Source organism: Lissotriton helveticus, chromosome 2_1, assembly GCF_964261635.1.
Source record: "Lissotriton helveticus chromosome 2_1, aLisHel1.1, whole genome shotgun sequence".
Classification (NCBI taxonomy): domain Eukaryota; kingdom Metazoa; phylum Chordata; class Amphibia; order Caudata; family Salamandridae; genus Lissotriton; species Lissotriton helveticus.
This window is the reverse complement of record NC_136059.1, coordinates 688951802-688972138: the sequence shown is the minus strand read 5'-3', so window position 1 is coordinate 688972138 and position 20337 is coordinate 688951802. Positions and strand designations below refer to the sequence as shown.

General features: G+C 46.7%; 1 protein-coding gene across 4 annotated transcripts in view; it reads left to right on the top strand.

Moving 5' to 3' along the window:
- KIAA0825 (KIAA0825 ortholog) overlaps positions 1-20337 on the top strand; it is a 2250404-nt gene that overhangs the window by 102602 nt on the left and 2127465 nt on the right. Inside the window, exon 1 of one of the 4 annotated variants that reach the window (XM_078675383.1) lies at positions 12064-12232. The exons of the other annotated variants lie outside the window; for them this stretch is intronic. Coding sequence (XP_078531509.1) covers positions 12167-12232 — 66 coding nt within the window. The 5' untranslated portion in view covers positions 12064-12166. Of the gene's footprint in view, positions 1-12063; positions 12233-20337 lie in introns of those variants that run through there. 4 annotated transcript variants of the gene reach the window in all.

Here is a 20337-nt window from a genome sequence, read left to right as displayed (position 1 = left end):
GCACCCGCACATAATTGAAGGTGAGCGTAGTATGGCCACTGGGGCATCTGGGACGGACTCAACACACTGTGAAGACCTGTGAAGCCTGCAATCCTTCTGTCATTACTCGAAGCGGAGGTGGGGAGAAGCTGCGGGACGGCGCTGCTTTGGCCGCTCCGCCTACCGCTGCATTTGAGGTGTGACTTTCCAGCAGGGGGCTTTACCCTTGGGCGTCTGCCCGCCACACACCGTCACTCCCCACCTGCCCTAGTGGACATTGGCATCTCATCACTGTGTGTGACACTGGTGGCTGTGGTGCGGTGCAGGGACGCAGCTGTACTCACCTTGGGTGGGACACACAGTTCCCTCCTCCCAAGGAATTGCCCCACGATACCCAGGAGCTCTTTTACCTCACTGCGTTGAAGGCAGGAATATTAAGAGGCTACTACCCCTGCGGGGTCGTTGGTGCGTAAGGGCTGGGGTACGGTCTTGGGGACCGGTCTACTGTCGCATGGACCTGCAGCAAACTTCCCGCCGCTAACCTCTTGCCCCCTGCGCAGCTGATGTGAACACGCTACTGTATTGCCAAGTGACACCTGTTAACTCAAACGCTCTGCCTGGACGCCGCCCCCCTCTCGATGAAGGAGTTAGTAGCTGCAGCCTGCTGAAAGTGCCACTCTCCCTCACCCAACTTGATTCAAGGCCGGACAGTATATTGCTACACCCAATCTACCAAGACCCGGGTAACTGTGCTGTGGTCCCTGACAGAGGTGTGGGGAGAAATTAGGAGAACGATCAGCGGTATCCCTCTACTTTAGCCGAGAACTGTCGAATATCTGCTGTTTGAGGCCTGCTGGCGCTGGAGAGGGAACCGTAGTACGGTACACATCGAGGTGACGTTGCGTGGAGCTCTTTGGGTGTGAGGACAGTAGAGGTGGCCGGAGTCTGCACCCGATGTCGGGCGGCACACGAGTGCGGACCGGAACGGGCAGAGCGCAAGCCGTACCAACGCCGTCCAAGCCCAAAACGGATATAATGGCAAAGCAGGGACGGGTGGATCAGACTGCCAGCAAGCTGGACGCGGTGTTAGCCGCAATGGATCGCTTGGAGGAAACCATCAATCAAACCTGCACCTCACTGGAATCCAAAATTGATAAGGTTGCCATCGACCTTACACATCTGCATGCAGATCACCGGAAACTAGCGGACCGCACCACTGCTTTGGAATCTACGCTCGCTGACATCAAGCCGCAGGTGACGCAGTCGGATAAGCAGGTGCAAGACCTGCTAAACCGTGTGGAGTTCCTAGAAGATAGAGCGGAGGATGCGAAGGGGAGAGCGAGACGCAGCATGTACCGGAAAAATGGGAAGGAAAAGAACCTGCCCTGCACGTGGAGACCTGGCTCAGAGATCTATTGCCAGAGGGATCCCTCTCACCACACTTTGTCATAGAGCGAGCCTTCAGGATCCTGGCAAGGCCCTCCCCACAGGCTCAAATCCGCTGCCTCTACTTCTTCGGATTATCCACTCCCGGGATCGAGACGCCATTTTACAAGAGACCAGGAAGCTCCACAAAGTCCACATAGACAATCACAAAGTAATGTTCTTTCCAGCCTACACCATCCAGGTTCAGCGCCAAAGATCCTCGTTCATGTTGGTGTGGAGACGTCTGAGGCAGAATGACTTGAAATACTCCTTGTTGTTCCCTGTGTGGCTGCGGGTGGTAGCCAATGACAAAACACACTCCTTAAACACCCCGGAGGAGGCAGAAGACTGGCTGGACACCTTCACTAATGTGGGGCCTCGTGATAAACCTGAAACTGCACCACTGCCCAGGCTGAAATGTCCTTTCCACCGCCGACGTAGGGCGCGCAGAACTGAGAGACTGTGGGCATCACCCTCACCATCGATGGGCCTGCACTTGGAACTGATCCTTAGCAGGCAACGTGATGCCTTACAGGCCGTGGCAGAGATCAGCGGGTCACCGAGGAAGCATCCATCTCCAGCCAACGAGATTTGTCCAGTGACAACGAACAGATATATGGCTTGCAGAACTCACAGGACTCGACTGAGCAGCCAGATGTCACCCCACAGACGGAGGACCTGATAGCATAAATGTGGCAAGTTCCTGTCTCTGCCGGGACTACGGATCGAGGTATAGGGGCGTATGTGTGGAGATGAACTACTGTTGGACTGATAGACATTTGAGATGTGAGTCGGTATGACCCCGTGCTATTCATTCATTGCTGGGATTGCTGTTGTGTTTCAGGAGGGAGATGGTGGGACTCCAGTGTGTATATTGTCGCCATTCTGCGGGCATCCAGGCACATGACCTACCCGATGTGTGCTCCTGAGTTAACGTACGCACTTTGTCATACCTATATTGTCTTTTGCCTGTAAAAGGGGAGCCTCCGAGATGTTAGACAAGTTGATTGTATATTAACGTAGAGTAATCCGCAGTGCACCCCCCCGGATCGTTTTGACTGTTATCTCAAGTTGGAGGTTTGGACGATTGCTGGTTGCATTTTCGCCCTTTTGGTATTATATATGATTATGTTTTTATTGAGACTTCATGATGAGGCATCATTTGTTTCTAGTGGTTATATGCAAGGTCATGGGTTGCGAGTCAACATGCCTGACTGGGTGTATATCGCTAAGCTGTACTTACTGTGCATGTATGTTGGGCTGCTCCAGATACACATTTACTTGATGCATTGTGGGGATCATGTCTACATTTGAGATAGGTTCATGGAATGTGAGGGGTATGCATTCGTCAGCACGTAGGTATCAGATCTATCCGTACCTCAAGCGGCATCATATACAAATTGCCTTGCTGCAAGAGACCCATGTGGCTAAATCAGAAATACAGCGCTTACACCGTCGCGTGCGCGGCCAGCTATTCGCCACAGGGTACTCCGTGTTCGCGAGAGGTGCACTAATATGGGTGAGGGCACGCGGAGGGGAGGTATGTTATAGTCAGGGGTGCATTGGACGGCAGACAGATAGTGCTTGCATCAATATATGCTCCCAACACAGAACAGGCTGCATTCCTTGACAGAGTATCACACATTGTTGCGCCTTGGCATGACATCCCCATGCTTTTAGGGGGCGACTATAATAGCGTCCTTGACGTGTCACTAGACTGCTCCTTCCTGCCCCTTCCAGGTACGAGCACACATCACGCTATGAAGGCACTGACTAATTGGGCTGCACATTGGCACCTGAAAGATGCCTGGAGATATAGACATCCCCAGGACAGGATATACTCTTATTATTCAGGAGCCCATGGCTTGCACTTGCGACTGGACCGTTACATGCTCTCGGACGAGCTGCTGTGTATTGGAGGTTTATTATTTAGGCCGGACAAACTCCGACCATAACCCGCATGTTTTGGAGGTGTCTTGGGAGCGCCCCTGCCCGCTGATCCCTACCAGGCAGCTGCAACCAGACCTGGTGGCTGACGACACCCCCCGGTATTTTTAGGAGAACGCTGGCACGGGCACGACGCCTTTGGTGGAATGGGATGCGTTCAAAGTAGTGATTAGGGGGACCTGCCTTGGTGCGCAGGCAGGTATGCGGCGACAGTTAGAGACAGATCTCATGCGCCTTGAAACGGACCTACTTCGTAGGGAAGAAGAGGCATTGGCGGGTAACACTGGTCCCTTGGTACGACTTAGAGACGAACACTCTAGATTACTAGACCGTCTCCGTAATTTAAATTACTCAGCAAACTCAGCGAGCACTCATCACATGGGAGATAAACCTGGCACGTTGCTATCATGGCTGATACGACAAGACATGACTGCGGCACCCTCGACGGCGATACAAAATACACAGGGAGTCATAGTGCACACCCAAACAGATATACACCACACTTTTGAGGAACACTACTCCACAGTATACAGATCTTACCTGACAACCACAGAAACAGAAATACAGAATTTCCTGTCTACACTAACGTTGCCGCAACTTACGGATCGTCAACAGGAGGAAGTAGGTGCTTCTCTGTTGCCGGAGGAATTAAGAGATAGTATATATTCTCTGTCAAATGGCAAGTCACCGGGTCCAGATGGACTACCGGCCGATTTTTACAAGGCATACTCAAATGTATTGGTACTAGAGCTGTTACGGGTATAAGCGGCAGCACTGGAATATTCAACGCTCACCCCCCCCACAAAATGAGGCAACGCTGGTTTCTCTTTTGAAGCCCGGCAGGAACTCTGACCTCCTGGGATCTTATCGCCCATTGGCCCTGTTAAACAAGGACTATAAAATTCTTGCCTCAGCCCTAGCCAAGTGTCTTACCCCGTTTGTGCCGACTCTGGTGCATTCCGACCAGAATGGATTTATACCCGCCACAAGTACCTACCTAAATATTCGGCGATTGTTCCGTATCCAGAAATATGCCATGGACCGCTGGCCCAGATCTGGTTGTCTGATATTGGACCTGGAGAAGGTTTTGATTTGTTGGAGTGGCCTTATCTTGCAGCGGTCTTACGTAAATATGAGCTGGGGGATGACTATCTACAGTTGGTGCAATTGATGTACCAACGGCCCACAGTGTCCCTGTATGCGGACAACCTGTTATTATATTTACGAGATCTTCATTCTGTGCCACCGGAAATATCAGCACTGTTCTGTAGATTTGAGGCAGTATCGGGCCTCAGGGTAAATTGGGCCAAATCAGGTGCTTACTCTTTTAGCAAGGATGTAGCCGCAGCTGCTATAATCTTTAATAGAACTGCACTTAATTGGTATCCGACCACGTTCAGATACCTAGGAATATATATTTACAGGTCCCAGGTAGACATACTAAAGGGCAACCTGGTTCGCGCAATCACCTCAATCGGAGCACAGATGCAATTCTGGAAGTCCTTGCCACTCAATGTAATGGGCTGTGTCACTTTATCCAAAATTATAGTGCTGCCCAGGTTATTATATTATTTTGCAAACCTCCCGGTGTTGTCCCAGTAAAGTTCTTCAGGGAATTGGAGGGGATGCTACGTGGCTTGATCTGGAATGCTGGGCCACCTAGGATAGCACTGCAGAAACTATATGCACCCCCAGAAAGTGAAGGCTTAGCAGTCCCTCATCTAGAACTATATTATTTACGGCGCAACTACAGTGGGTTGCAAGGTGGCTTAGCAGCAAAAACCTAGCAGACACGGCAACCAGAGATGCAGATTGGGCGCAGGCCCAGATCTGTGGACTGTTTCACCAACTAGGGAAAACCCCTCGCCTGACACAAATACATGTCGAACTGGCTCACCGGTGTTTCAAGAGAAGCCTTCACTTAACAAAAGACACACTTCCATATGCCCAGGTACTACCGCTTCTTGGGATGCCCAGAGGTAGAGACCCCATAACGGACATGACATTGACGCCCTGGGTTGCAGCAGGTGTGGAGATGCTTGGAGATTTGTACGTGGACTGTGCCCTACTACCTTTCACGACACTGACGGTAGAAACCGGGCTGCCGGCGGGTCAGTTTCTTTTGCACGCAGTCATTATGCGAACATTCACACAAAGGTGGGGTGACATGACCAACGAACCGCCGACGCATCAGTTAATACAGTACTTGCATGTGATGGGGGAGGGATCGCATGTGATGCATTGGCTGGTACAAACTCTGCTCGTTCATGTATTGAAACAGCCGCACAGACTCAGTACATCCTGGACAGAGGACAGAGGCCACCCCTGGACGGATAAAGAGTGGGAACGTGTTATAGCTAGCGCCACGCACATATCGCGAAACTCGCGATTCAAACTCATACAAACTCATATATTGCATAAGGCATATCTTTCACCAGACAAAATAAATAAATATCTTGACATCGCCACACCCGAGGTGTCGTCTATTGGGCTCTGATCTGCTTTACATGTTATGGTCCTGTCCCCTGCTTCTACCCTACTGGCGCACGGTATCGGACACACTTACTAGTTGCACGAGCATTGAGACGTCCTCCACGTGGGAGTCTGCATCCTGGGGCTTTATAAGAGAACCAAAGGCAATAGGGCGGGCTCCAGGTTTCTGGACCTGGGCCTCATAACCGCAAAACGTCTCATAACTAAGAGGTGGAAACATAAGGATCCACCAGAGGCAGCACACTGGGTGAAATCACTTGAAGTCTGGGCGCGAGCAGAGGGCACCACCCTACACAGGGAAGAGATGGCAGTGTGGTGAAAATATACCATCACGCAGACCTGGGGCGACATGCTAGCGAAGCTTACATGCTCTAACGCCACGCAGCAGACACCTCCGATGCAACGAGCAAGACCTGACACTTGAAGAACCACCTAACCGCCGACACCGCACTGTATTTACATGCAGCCCCTACTGCTATAATTGGGCTAAGCAGGAACCTCACATTCCCCCAGGGGAAAAAAAAACACAGCGCGAAGGCAGCTCCTGTAGCGCATCGCCTCCACAACCACGCAATCATATAGATTAACAGAATAGCAGCCTGCACACCATACTCACACGCCAGTCTAGTGGTGGCTCCATCCGGAAAGCACTTGAAATACACACACTCGGTTAACTGATGTCTCTTTTTGTTTTGAATTATGATGTACTATAGTTGATTGAGGTTGTGCTGTTACTATATAAAAAAAATACAAAAATATCTGAGGCACGGACTTAACGCTGGCATGTACATTGATCTATCTATTTGTGACATGTAATATGATGCAAATTCAGAGTTAGATCTCATTGCGAAATATACTTATCTGTGCGCACTGTTGTTCTTACAACTTACCTTCGCTGACATGGAGAAGCGCACATAACACCTTTGTCCCGGCCCTCCACTGGAGATGACAGAATGTCCGGGCCGAAGGAGTCCAAGGAGACCTGGATAAGTACATGTAACCCCCACCACCCAGGCGTGGTTGGCGAGGCAGTAAAGTGAAGGAATTGTTTGACCTGTATACATAATATTATGCCACAAGTGATTCCATTGACGTGTTGACATATACTGATGCTTGTGAATTAATGTACCGGAAAAGATAAAATGTAATAAAGATATTTTTAAAAAAACAAAAACACCGAGACCGGGCCAAGCGGTATCTATTGACCGTGCTGTCTCTCCATGCTCTGGCCAGGAGATCAGCCCGCTTTGCGAAAGGCCCAGGACTTGCCATCGAAGCCAGGTAATCCTCTACACCATAAGCAGGAGACTGTCGCTGAGCACCAAGAGGTCAGGATTGCTGGCAGGATCGCTCAATGGGTGTAGACGCATTGAAGAAGCCCAGGAAAGTTCCATCAGAACTGGAAACCATACCTATGACATTCACACTGCTATTATCGCCATCAAATCCACCTTCTGACTGCGCATCTGAGTAGTCAGTCTCATGATCATGGCAAACGGGGGAAACGCTTAACCCTGTACCGTCTCCCAATCTTGGAGAAAGGCATCGGTCGCCACTGCCCCGGGGTCCGGTCCCCAGCTAAAGTACTAGAGAAGCTGGTGGTCGAGGCGCGACGCAAACAGATTGAGCGTGAAGAGTCCCCGAAGTGAAAGGAGGGACTGGAACATAGAGGGAAACAGCCTCTAGAGGCTTGAATCCCAAAGGTGATGGGATTGCCAATCCGCCATTTGGTTGCCTGGCCCCGGAAGGTGTTCCGCCTTCATCAAGACCTGGTGTTCCAGGCAGTACTCCCAGGAGTTCTTGGTGAGGTCCACCAGGGCTTTGGACCACATGCCCCTCAGGTGGTTGACATAGCGGACTGCCACCACATTGTCCTTCTTGAGCAGGATGCAAGACTGAGCTTGCTCCCTGGTCTAGCATCGAACCGCAAAGGAACCTGCCATCAACTACAGACCATTGCTATGGAGTGACCGTTCCTCTGTGGACCAACCGCCGCTGGTAGTGAATGCTCCACAACGGGGCCCCAGCCCAAAGTATTTGATTTGATTATGAGATCCAGCTGTGAGCCAAAGATGGCGCGCCTGTTCCACGCCTCCATGTGGGAAATCCACCAGTTAAGCTGTGCTCTGAACTTCTCGGACAAAGACACCCGCTGAGCGTAAGTCAGTCAGCGTCAAAGGTGGGAAACATTGAGCTGCTGCAGGGCCCGGATATGGAGGGCCTAAGAAAATGGCCTGGATTGAGGACAATAAGAGTGCCATTACCCTGGCAATGTTGCGCTTTGAGGTCTGAGGTTTCGTCAACATCATCCGTACCTCGTGACGGATCTTGACAATGTTCCTGGATGTAAGACTCAGTGTGGCCAACACCAAATCTATGACAAACCCAAAAAAGGTGATAGTCAGGGAGGTTTCCAGGCTGGATTTCACCTGGTTGATAACGTATCCCAGAGGCTGGAGTAACTCCAACACCGCCCGCAGTTGGCGTGAAAGAGACCAAGGGCATTGGTCCATGAACAACATATCGTCCAGGTACACAATGATTTGCAGGCCCCACGCCCTCAGGTGTTCCACTACTGGACGCAGAACCTCATTAAAACACCAAGAAGCTGACGAGAGACCGAAAGGCAGTGAGGTGATTTCAAAAGTTTGGTTCTGCCACTGGAACTGGAGAAACCATCGATGTGGTGGAATAATCGGGACCGTGAGATATGCGTCCTTGAGGTCCAGACCATCTAATCATTGTGGTGAAGGAGATAACAGAGGAGGTGAATCCCCTCCACTTTGAAGTGGTGCTAGATAGACCAACAACTCGTTCAACTCCTGGAGATTTATGACCAGGCGTTCACCCCCATCCTGCTTCTGAACCAAGAATAGATTTCTTAAAAATCCCTCCCGGGTGTTGGAAGGATTGGCAGATCGCAACTTTGGCCAGTAGCTCCCGGACCTCCTGATCAATGAGAATGGCCTCCTGGCCAACAAAAGGGAGATGGCGGGGCGCAGACTTCGGAACGGGGGACCCATAGAACTCCACATGAAACCCCTGCACGGTCCGTAGTACCCATGCATGGCCCGCAATGGTCCGCCAATTGTCTACGCGCTGAGCCAGTCGACGCCCCAAACAATAGCATGAAACAATTAAGGCACTCACCGTAGGTGGTGGCGGCTACTCCACCGCTCCACTGTCCTCCGTGGTTAGGTTGGCCCCTTGTAGGGGTTAATCCTCTGAAGCGCGAAGAATCCTGCCACTGTTCTCTCTGGGAGGGTTGGCATCTGCCCGGAGGAGGGAGAGGTGTGGCACCGCGGCTAGGGTGACTGACTCCGGAATCTGGGGATCACGGTTCGTTCCCCGGCACCGGCGGCAGATTGGCCCAGCACCATGTGACTCTGGGCAATAGCTTGCTTAATCTTCCCGACGGCCCCCAGCGCCTAGAGACCCTTACGGGTGATTGTGCGCTTTACAAATGTGGATTATTATTATTATTGCGCAGAACGGGCGGCCGAGCACCCCCTACCATGGCCACCCCGGGAGAAAACATGCATATTTAAAATGGGCTTCAAGGTGCATTGAGCCTTATCTAGGGAATTTAATGTGGACTCAAATTTACTTAGCCCTTTGGCAAAAGGATCGCTGAAGAGCCTTCCCAGCGCGACCTGTCCAGTCTCCGATGTGGCTAGCTCGCCCAATTTGGGTCAAGTTTGAAAAGCAATGACATGCTCCTCTCCGTGGCGAGAGCGCAGTTGGCGTTCCCAAGGAATATGATCGCTTTCTGTGCCCAGCTAGAAGGAACATCAGGAGGAATCAAAGCCCCGGACGCCTTAGTGTCCTCCGTCATGTCTTCGCATGACCGCAAAGAGCGGTCGATGTCCTTCTTGGGATCTTTGATGTATTTAGTAAAGAAGGTTGTCTTACGGGCGTCAATCTCGGGTGTAGCCGCCACCTTGCCCTTAAGCAAAGGCCTTGGGCACTCCGTTCTGAGGTGGGAGCGAACCTCCTGATCCAGAGGCTTGCCTAGCCTTCTGGTCACATGTTATGTTAAATGGTTATTTATAAGCGCTCAGCTACTCAAAAGAGTGTCCCGGCGCTGGGGCGTGAAGAAACAGAATTACGTGCAGTGTGACCAACCGATTGGGACTCACATCTGGAATAGCCAGGTTTTCAATGCTTTGCTGAATGCTAAGAGATTGTGCGTCAATCTTAGTTCCACCGGAAGCTTGGACCTGAAAGGAGCGCCCCTCAATTCGCGATCCATGATATTTAGGAACCCGTGCCACTTTACCGCATGAGACCTACTCTGACGACCGAGGGTGTAAAAGCTTTTCTGGGTCTGATTGGCTGTTCTGGGGACCCGCCCTCGAAGGGGGTGGAGGCGGGCAGAAAGAGAATGGGAAGGGCACCAGGGCCATTCACGGCCTGACTTGCCCACGGATCCCGTCAGGGAATTATCCGGGGCGATGCATCCAGGGCCTCATCGTCCATTGGCTGGGGATCAGCCGGAGCCTCGGCTGACAGGGAAGGGGGGTTGGCTCTCAGGAACGCCTTCTTTAGCCTATCAAAGGGCGTCCAGGACCACCCCATTAGAGTGGGAGCGTTTGTGTGGGTTCTCGGGGGGGGGGGTAGGGGGTTATGGATCGGCTCAAACTAAAAAATGTGGGTGGAGGTGCTCAGCACAGCTTGAAACTGACGCATTCTCTGCTCCACGTGTCTCGCGACCGGTGCTGAGGCGCACTCTCTTGCAGTCAGAGGACCGCCGCACACTCCGGCCCCACTGACAGAGAGTGCCAGCAGTCTGTGTTTGTGGCCACAAAGGAGCGACAGAGCACCAAGCAGCCATGGTGGAGAACCTTCATTGTTACTTCACGGAATACACAGCCTGGCTGCACACTATGGGGACAAGCCCTCTTGATGGTTCAATAAATATCAACAAGTAGGTAATGGAAATGTAAAAAAATCGTTGTTTCTTTTAAAAACGAAATGAACACCATAGACCTACACGTGTTTCATGACACACATCACTTCATCAGGGCCAATATCTAATAACTATGCACTATTTGCAGTATGCACAAACAATAATGATCTCTTTCAACTTGTATGTAGGAAATAGAATTCTTAGTTCCATAAAACATATAAAAAGAAACTTTAACACGGTCTGAGGTGGAACAACTTTGGGATGTTTAAGAAATATACTGTGTACTTGTGTCATGAAACACGTGTTTTAATTTCGTTCTGAAAAAAAGATAACTCTTTTTGAAGCTTTCCATTACCTACTTATTGGACCATCAAGAGACCGCAACACCCAGTAATTTAAGGAGTATGGCTCTCTCAGTCCATCCTGTGGCAACTGCCTGCATTAGCACATAAAATCCAGACTTATTTACTTCGCTAGTCAATTGTGTGCATGCATAATAGGATTTCTGAAAATCACGTATGAAAGTCTAAATTAAAACATCCGGTACTAGTGTAACTACAGCTGCAATTAAGTTTGTTAGTCTGTAATTATAGGCCAGTCCAATTGATCGCTATTTAGTTTTGTATAGTAACGGTTTTTCAGTTGTTAATATTGTTATTACTGCGCACCCTTACGTATACGTTAATTATGCTTGGTGACTAGAAGATACAGTAGAATGCGGGGGCCTCACTGTAGAGAGTAAACTGTAAATTATGAGCGCTTTTAGTTGAAGGATTACTAAGCCATAGAATGCAGACCAATAATTGTTAACTGCGTGTATATTGAGCACTGCGCCATGATATGCAGAAAAATACACAGTAAAATAGTTAAATATTTCAGTAAAGGTCTTCTAAAACGATAGTAAATCATGTATCTGTCGTGGATCAGGTGGCAATGAGGTGTGCAACAAAAATTAGTGTCAGGAGTTTGTCTGCAATTACAATAGTGTCTTGGGAACACGTTTCCTATTGCTTATTTTTAGAGTCCGTACAGAAAGTTCTGTTCCAAAAAAGTGCGGCATTCTTAGTGCGAAAGTGTCGAGCTTGTGTAGATCTCGGCAGACAGCGAATTCTTGGTGGGAGGGGAGGAAATGGTGGATTAACCTTTGCTTCTTTGCTAATGAACACTGTATAATCCGAAGGGTCATTCTGCCTCACAATTGTTATTGCACAATTAAGCAAGCAGAGATAAAAAGTAATTACATCCCCAGTATGACCGCTTTATAGTGATTATTCAACGTTATGAGCTTCATTTGCCTGGTGATAGGCTATTATTTGGTTCCTGCTGTAAATGTAAGATGGCTGCTTTGTACGGTGGAGAGCATCAAGACGGTGGGTGAAGGAGACCGCTTGGCATGGATAGTAGCAGTCTGCGATGAAGGGAAACCTCACTTTGATCTTCATCGAGAAACACATTTTACTGTGTTGCATCCGCCTAAAGGTCCGTCTCGCCGTGTTCAACTTGCCTCCTCCTTATTTGCCCAGTAGTTCTTGCAGCAACTCAATTTTCCGCGATGACTATCCAGGTGCTTAAGCACTCTGTAATTTATAAGGCAGGGGTTTATTTCCTTTTCCTTCAGTCATCAGTCAAGCAGCAGAACTTATTTAGGGTTCTGAATCAATTATGTTTGGTTATTCTAAATGATGTGCAGTGTGCAAAGAATGCAGTTTGATTTGCAGATGCTAAGTAGATCATGCAAGACTGAGAACAGCAAATAAATTGTTTTGACAAGCAAACTGAGAAAATATGACATGGGAGCCTTTGAGGAATACATATATGCAAACGAGGCTGTCATGTTTACAAAATGACTTTTCCACCAGAGAAGAGTGCTAAATAGTAAATGAAATGTAGCCTTTACAAAGCAGTCTAAATCTAGGAGGAATATTGTTACTTCGGTGGCAACAATTTATGTAGTGTCACAGGAAGTGCTTCTAAATTTTGATGGTAAACCAACAGGCCTGTTGGTATGACCTGTTTTTAGGTTAAGCCAACTAAACAAGTGGATGAGCTGTCTATTGAGAGACATATTGTGATTTACCATGAGCACACAGCGTCTTGCAGGCCACCTATTGCTAAACATTGGTGGCTTTTTTACCCACATCAGATATTAAAAATAAAAAAAAGAAGTGTTAATGCCCATTCAGCAACTTTTGTAAATACGCATATGTCGAAAACTACTGTAAGAATTTACACCAAACCAACAAAATCATGCTTTCTGAGTGAAGTTATACTTTCCTAAGTTTGTTATAAATTGTTCAGTAGTTTGGGCTGCGGGTGCAAGTACAAATTCCCACCAGATCTAAACTTGGAATATATATCTTTTCCCCCCTCCCCGTAACAAAGGTTAGAAGTAAGTTATAGCTAGGTGTTATTTCAATACTACCCTACTAAACAGCACAGTAAACTACACAAATGCATTATTATATGATATTACGTGTTTGAAATCCATTTATAAATTTAAAATATAAATATGGCGAGGTATAGTTGCTTAAGTGTATGAATGACTAGGATTTTATATTACGCGGTGGGTCATAGTAGAAGTTGGGCACATAATGTTTTAATGAAAGACTTTAAAAAGTAACTATAACTATGGTATTTCTAATGTTTGTTTGGTTTAAATGTGTTGTCTAGTAGGGTATTATTATATTAACCCTACCTATAACCTACTTCTAACTTTTGCTTTTTTTGTGTATTTCATGGATTTTTAGAAGTTGGATTTTTTTTTACATTTGTTACAATGTTATTAGTGGCATTAAAAAATATATATAATAATGTTAATAGTTCAAAGACTGTTTTTTGGGGAGAGTAGAATTGGGCTACACTTGTGTAGCCTAATGTGTAGTGGGTATGTATTTGTTAAAAAACATTTTTAGGTACAGTTATGTTTATTCTTTAACAAAAAAAATTGTATTTGTAAGGGAGGGGTAGTGTACTATGACTGTGCAGTATAGTTGTTGTTTTTTTTAATTTTCTCCGATACTGAGTTACTATCTTTAAAGAACCGTGGTACTTCGCACTAGAAAGAAAGCATTTGATAGGCCAAAAAACATTTTTTAAACCAATAGAGAGCTGCTTTTTATTTCTGCTTATTCTTGTTGTGCTTTTGATCTGCTCAGAAGTGTAACAGTTCAGCTGCTGCTTGTGCTGTGTTTGGGTTCCATTTTGCATCATGGCTCAAGGAAGAGAACCAAGGTGCGCTTGCTCGTGCTGCAATTGGGGAATAGGAGGCCATTGCCATCACGGAGCAAGAACTGGAGTGGTAAAAGCACCTTAAACAGTAGGTGGTGTGGCGGTTCTTGACTCCTCCTGTGGGTGAGAAAAGGGTTAACACCCAGCATGTGACATGCTCATTGTGTCACAAAGTAATATTGTGTGAATGTGGATAGTAGTACTACTTGGGGACTAGTAATCTACCTCTCATTTCCTCTCTTAGTGCTTGTGAGCAACCCCATTTTATATATTTTTTAAATAATCATATAGGCATTTGCACATATTATTCCCTTTATATCAGGACTGTACTAAACTAATACTAATTAACAGTACAACACAGAGCTTCGTTTTAAACTGATTGTTAAAGGTGTATTAGAAAACACATGCAAACTGCCCTCTAAAACAATATGGCTGCCTTTATGGTTTGAAAAAGAACACCAATTAGATAATCGCTTGTCATCGTGACTATGTACCATGGTGGTATCCTGGTACTACATCAGAGAAAGATAGCACATAAATAAAATACCTTATATCTTAACATTTACTTACTCTGCTTGCCCGCACTACCCCACAGAACTGCAATTTCAACCTAAAAAATAATCCTTTTCTCCGGTCTCAAACTTTTGAATTCGTTTTTCACTATTGCAAGGCATGCCGCTCCGATAAGATAATACAGGGTTACTTATTACATTTAATAAGTGATAACTTTCAGTTGGGAGCAGGTAGGAACATCGAATTTGATTCCTAAAGAATTGTAATTTAAAACCATCTTTAATGATAAACTCAGATTTTAAGTCATAATTCTAAAAAAGCTAATAAATTGAGAGAAGACCCCACGCGTTCCAGGGAACAGGGTACTAAATGACAATGTAAAGTCAGAGAGAAATCCCTGGAGAAATTAATGTATAGGGATACCTTAATTCAAGAGGACAGTATGGATGCCTAAGTTTAATATTAAACAATCTGGTCACGTGACCAGATTGTTTAATATTAAACTTAGGCATCTATACTGTCCTCTTGAATTAAGGTATCCCTATACATTAATTTCTCCAGGGATTTCTCTCTGACTTTACATAATTCTAAAAAAGCCACTTTGAGAAAGTTTGTATTTTTTTGTCCTAAACATTTGGTGCATGCTGCTTGTATAACATGACTTGGTGTAGCTAGCAGTTGGTCTTTTTCAATTGCTAAACACACAAGATGATGGACGGAATGTTGCACAATGGCAAAACATTCACCCCCAGTCACAGATCTGGGTTTAATCCATCGTTGTTTTGCTCACCACGCCACCCCAGTTCAGACATGGCCATATGCAAATCAGTCTTGACCCTGTGCCTCATGGGAACAGTCCTGCCCGAACTGCGAAGCCATGTCTTCCCTGGACCGGACAGTGAGAAGAAGGTGGAATAGGTCTTAGCTGGATGGGCAATCTCTGACTTGATAGGTGGGTGGAGCGGTCATCTATCACACTTGCACATCACAAAGATTCTGCCTCAGTACACTCACAAAGGGTTTCACGCTAGTCTTTTGTGCCCCCACACAAGCTGGGGCCAGGGTAGGGAAGCAGGAAATACCAGCCAGCTCTCTGTAGAGGGAAAGCGTCTCCTATTTCAAGTGGGCTCCCGGTATAAATAATGGCCCCTCAGACCCAACTCTACAGAATACTTCTGAACCTGTGGGTTCTGTCAGGAAGAAGTCTGTCCTCCTGACATGCTTGCTGACCAATGACTGCTTTGCTGCCAAGGGCTGTTGTTGCTGCACCAGGACTCTTCTGTTGCTGTGAGCTGTCCTGCATTTATGTGTGGACCCAGAACTCCATTAAATCCCAAGGGCCAGTTGGGTGTCTCCCTGTTCAAAGCCACAGGGACTTGACCGGCTTCTTTGACATTGATGTATCCCGATGCAATGCAGCCTGCCATCAACTCCGGCCCAGTGCAATGCCTCTCGCCCTAAATTCTTCTCATCTCAAGGCCTCGCAAGCACCGGCAGCTGCTCTTTTTGTATGCTCATCCCCCACTTTTTGCTCCAATGCTGATAGGTATGACCCTGAGAGTACACTGGAGCTTGCTGCCCTGGCCTAGTGCCCGTGCTCTCTCCCTAACACAGATACATGTCAATTGGAAACTCCAATTGGCACAGACTTTTACACCCTTATAAGTCCCCAGTATATGGTACCAATGGTACCCAGAGTATGGGTGTTAAAGGCGTTAACAGGGCCTGAAGCACTGTTTGTGCCACTCTGAGTGACACATGTAAACTGATGACAGCAGTCCTGCTATTGCAGACTTCAGGAGCAATGCAAACTGCTCGAACTTGACTTTTCTCTCACCATATGTGTAAAGTCTATGCTCTATTTTTTAATATACATCAGTCACCCATAAGGAAGGCCTCCTGAGCCCAGGAATCAGAGTGCATTATATAGAAGGTGTGGACATGTAAGTGTAAGCTTATATGTCCCTATGGTGACCTTTTCCTTCAAAGACTATTATAAGTGAGCATTGTTCCATTGGATAACATGGTCTAGCACCTGCGCAAACTCAGGGTCGCCAGCTCTATTATGGTGTAGCCAAAATATGGCATGTTTGGTATCAAGCAACGTGCCTCATCACCACAGGCACGATTCTCGTGTTCAGGACGATGTGGCATGCACCCAGATGGCTACCTTGGAGGTTTTCCACCTTGTTGCCCCAGCCTTTCCTGTTCTCTGGCTGCCAGCCCGCAGCTGTTGCCACCAAGACAGGAATCTGAACCCCTGCCTGGAGGTGTGAACTCTCCCAGGAGTTAGAAACAATGGCCTGGACCAGAAGGAGGTCACAACTCCCTCCCTGACAGTACGGCTAGTGAAGTGACACATCAAGGTGGTGAGCTTCAAAGCCTTCACCGCCTGTGACATGCAAACAAAGCTGCCTCCCAAAGAAGGAAACAGCCTTCCCCCTGCCACAAGCCACATTTGCACTTAGGCAGGCAGGATTATTAGGTATTTAGGAGGTGTATACCCCCAGAAGGCTATCCATACCTCTAGGGTGGGCTACCTGGCCTCTACAGCTAAGGACGATTTCTGTCATATTTAAAAGTGGCAGAATAGAGGGTTCTGGGTAGAAAAGGTGGCACACCCCCATGGATGTGGTCACCTCAGGGGCAGATTATCTGCTGGGGCTAGTAGCCCATTGGCCACTTGCACCCACACCCCTTACACCCCTAAATCTAGGATTTGAGGGTCCTGTCACCAGAACGTTGGTCAGAACTGACTTGCAACATAGGACAAAGAAGACCAGTGTCTGCGACAACATGACCTGCACAAAGCAAAGGCGTGATACTCTGCACCTGTGACAACCTTTCTGGAACTGCACGACTATCACTCATCCTAGACCAAAGACAGGTTCCCGCAGACAGAGGGACCCCTTTGAGAGCTAAAGGCAACACCAGTCTTCCATGGACTAGTGGCACTAATCCACTACACACCACAGGTAAAAACAACATACCGGAATGAAAGAATTAGTGGTCATCAGGTCCTCTGAGGGATCTCCCAAAAGTAGATGATACAGGGCATTTTGGGAAACATAGTCCTGATCTCCAGCAAGTTTCAGGTGGCTACTGTTTTCCCCCGGACCACCAGACGTTGAAATAATTTCAGCTGAGGTTATCGCTGCCAAGGCTTGTTGGTAGCCAGTCCGGAAACCGACACTTTACCCAGTGCTGCACCTTGAATGAACACCACAAAACCTTCATCTGACATCAGCAGTGGCTTCCTTGTTGACTTTTTGCAAGTGTTCTCACCTACACAGTTTAAGCGGTAAAACCAGCTCCCTAGTGGCACCACAGACAGCCAGGACAACTCTGCACCCGGGCTTCTCGAGACAGGTAAAATCAAGCTGACTGTCATGGCTTGGTCCTGGGACCCGCATCACCTTTACCTTCTTTGAGTTTCACACAACTCGACCTGCAAGTGACCGATTGTCACTAGTGCTTTTTCCCATTGACAATGCTAATGTTTTGCACTATTTATTTGCCTTGATTTACTGTTGCCTCTAAAATCGATAACTACTGTAGTAATTATCTGATTTATTTCGTGTTGGTGTCTAAATTTCTTTACAAATCTGCTTTGTTTTAAAAAATTGGTGTTGGATTTCTTGCGAGTTGTGTTGATTACTTATTGTCCATGTTGGTACTCTGAAATACTTACCACATGGTCCTCTAGTAAAGCCTGACCGCTCTTTACAACTTTACCAGGACTGAGCTAAGGATTTATTATTGTCAAACCAAGGACCATCTTTGGGGTATTGTGAGAGTATTGCATAGTGAAGCCTAACTAGCCTCTCTACATAATATTCAACGTTACTCCAGGATTTTTGTTGTTTTGGTCTCAAATAATTTATAAAGTTTTACTCTATTTTTCTAAATGGTTTGGTATTTTTTTAGTGTTCTATTTGCACTTTACTACTGTTTGAAGTGCTGCAGAAATACGTAACACATTGCTTCTAAGTTCAGACTGACTGCTTTTGTGCCAATCTACCAGAGGGTTGAGCACATATTTGTGGTTGCTGCTTGTGTACGGTTTCAACTTCCTCAACCAGTAACACAATTTCCTACTGCAAGTGACTGCTGGAACTTTGGAGAGACACCTAGGTAACAGAAGTCAAATTGAGGGCTTCATACTGATGGTCCATCACACACCTTTAGGCGGAGTGCGTATATAACTGCCTGAATTGTCAAAAGAGGTAAAGGGGATGTTTGGCCCACACACCAATATGAAGTCAAATAGCTGAGATCGGCGATCGCAAGCTTGAGTGTCCTGGGGGGTGTCGCTGCTGAATAACTTCAGCATGCATTCAGCTCTAATCCCTCAGCACTATGAACCCAGAATACCTATCTTGGAAGATATGAGACAGACCCTGCATCATTTGAAGCTCCTCCTTGGTCAAAATACATATCTAAAAACTTCAGAAAAAAGTTCAAACAGACAAGTACTGTTTAACTGAGCCCATACTCTGGAATAAGACACCCTTGAATCTGAGATTGCTATTTTATATGATGTTGTTATAAATATGGCATTTTTATACCATGCAGTCTACTATTGCTATGGCCTTTTTTAGTGCACTGCACTGTCTGAGTCGTGTGTTACTAAGTTTTAGGTAATGTGCGCTGGCTTTTCTCAATGGCGGGTGGAAATGTTTTATTCAGTGAGGTGTGGGCAGGGTCGGGCACCCCTATAGGGCAATTGTCTGAGAGGATGGTCTGAAAATTCAGTGCATAGGCTGTTATTTGGACGGTTTAAGTAACTGTTTTATGGTCTGGTGGCTGGGTTGAAATGCTGATCTCCCTAATATTACCACAAACAAAGACTGCAGTAAGCATAAATTCATGCAGTTTCCCATACCTTGTAAAACACTTATACAACTGTTATGTATACGTTTAAACATGCCCTGTTTGCAAATGTGGGTCACTTTTGTATCAGATTGGCTAATGGGGATTTATTTTCTGTCCCAGTCCGACCCTGGGTGGGGGTATCCGAGAGCATCCCAAGCGCATTGCTATTTTGTGGTGTTGGCTATATGGCATGATTTGAATGTCTGCTGGACATGTCTTTGATGTTCCAGAGAACGTATTCTGTTTGTGTGAGCGTGTGTGATAACGGTTTTCTCTACAATTCTTTTTCTGATGCAGCTCTCTTTGTATTAGCACTACTGGCCTGAGTTGTGTATTGAATTATGCTAGTGGGGAATACTATTGAGTATATGTTGTTGTATTTATACGGTGCCTCCTAATAGATAATCAATAAATAGTATTATACGGTGTAGAATGCATGGATTTTTCTTTGTACTATGATACTATGATCAAGGCCACTGATATTATGCAGCAGAAGCAGGCCAAATTATGCGGCAGGGTTGAGTAAATTATGCTGCAAGTAAAGACAAATTATGTGGCATAATGCGCCACATATTGCAGTAGTATTACTTCATTATTTGGGCACTTTTAAACTTGGTAACACTCTCTGGCCATTGATTTCACCTCATTAGCAGCATTTTAATATCCAAATATATCAATAAGCAACAGAAAGGGGCCAGTCCAGCAGAGGAAAGGGCCTTCCACTGCACTGCAAAATGTGGTGTTGTATTTTTAGTACATTTTTAAATAGGAACAAACGTTTTTATGTTAAAATCTGCAGCTAATGCGGCAGATGATGGACTGTGTAGCAAATGTGGCAAATCTGTAATTGTGCGAAAATCGCTGTGGTCACACAATCGCTTAATTCCAGTGGCCTTTACTATGATATACCATTTTGAATTAGTCAGATACTTATAGGTTTTGTTGTGTTTCATGACTCTTGTTAGGAC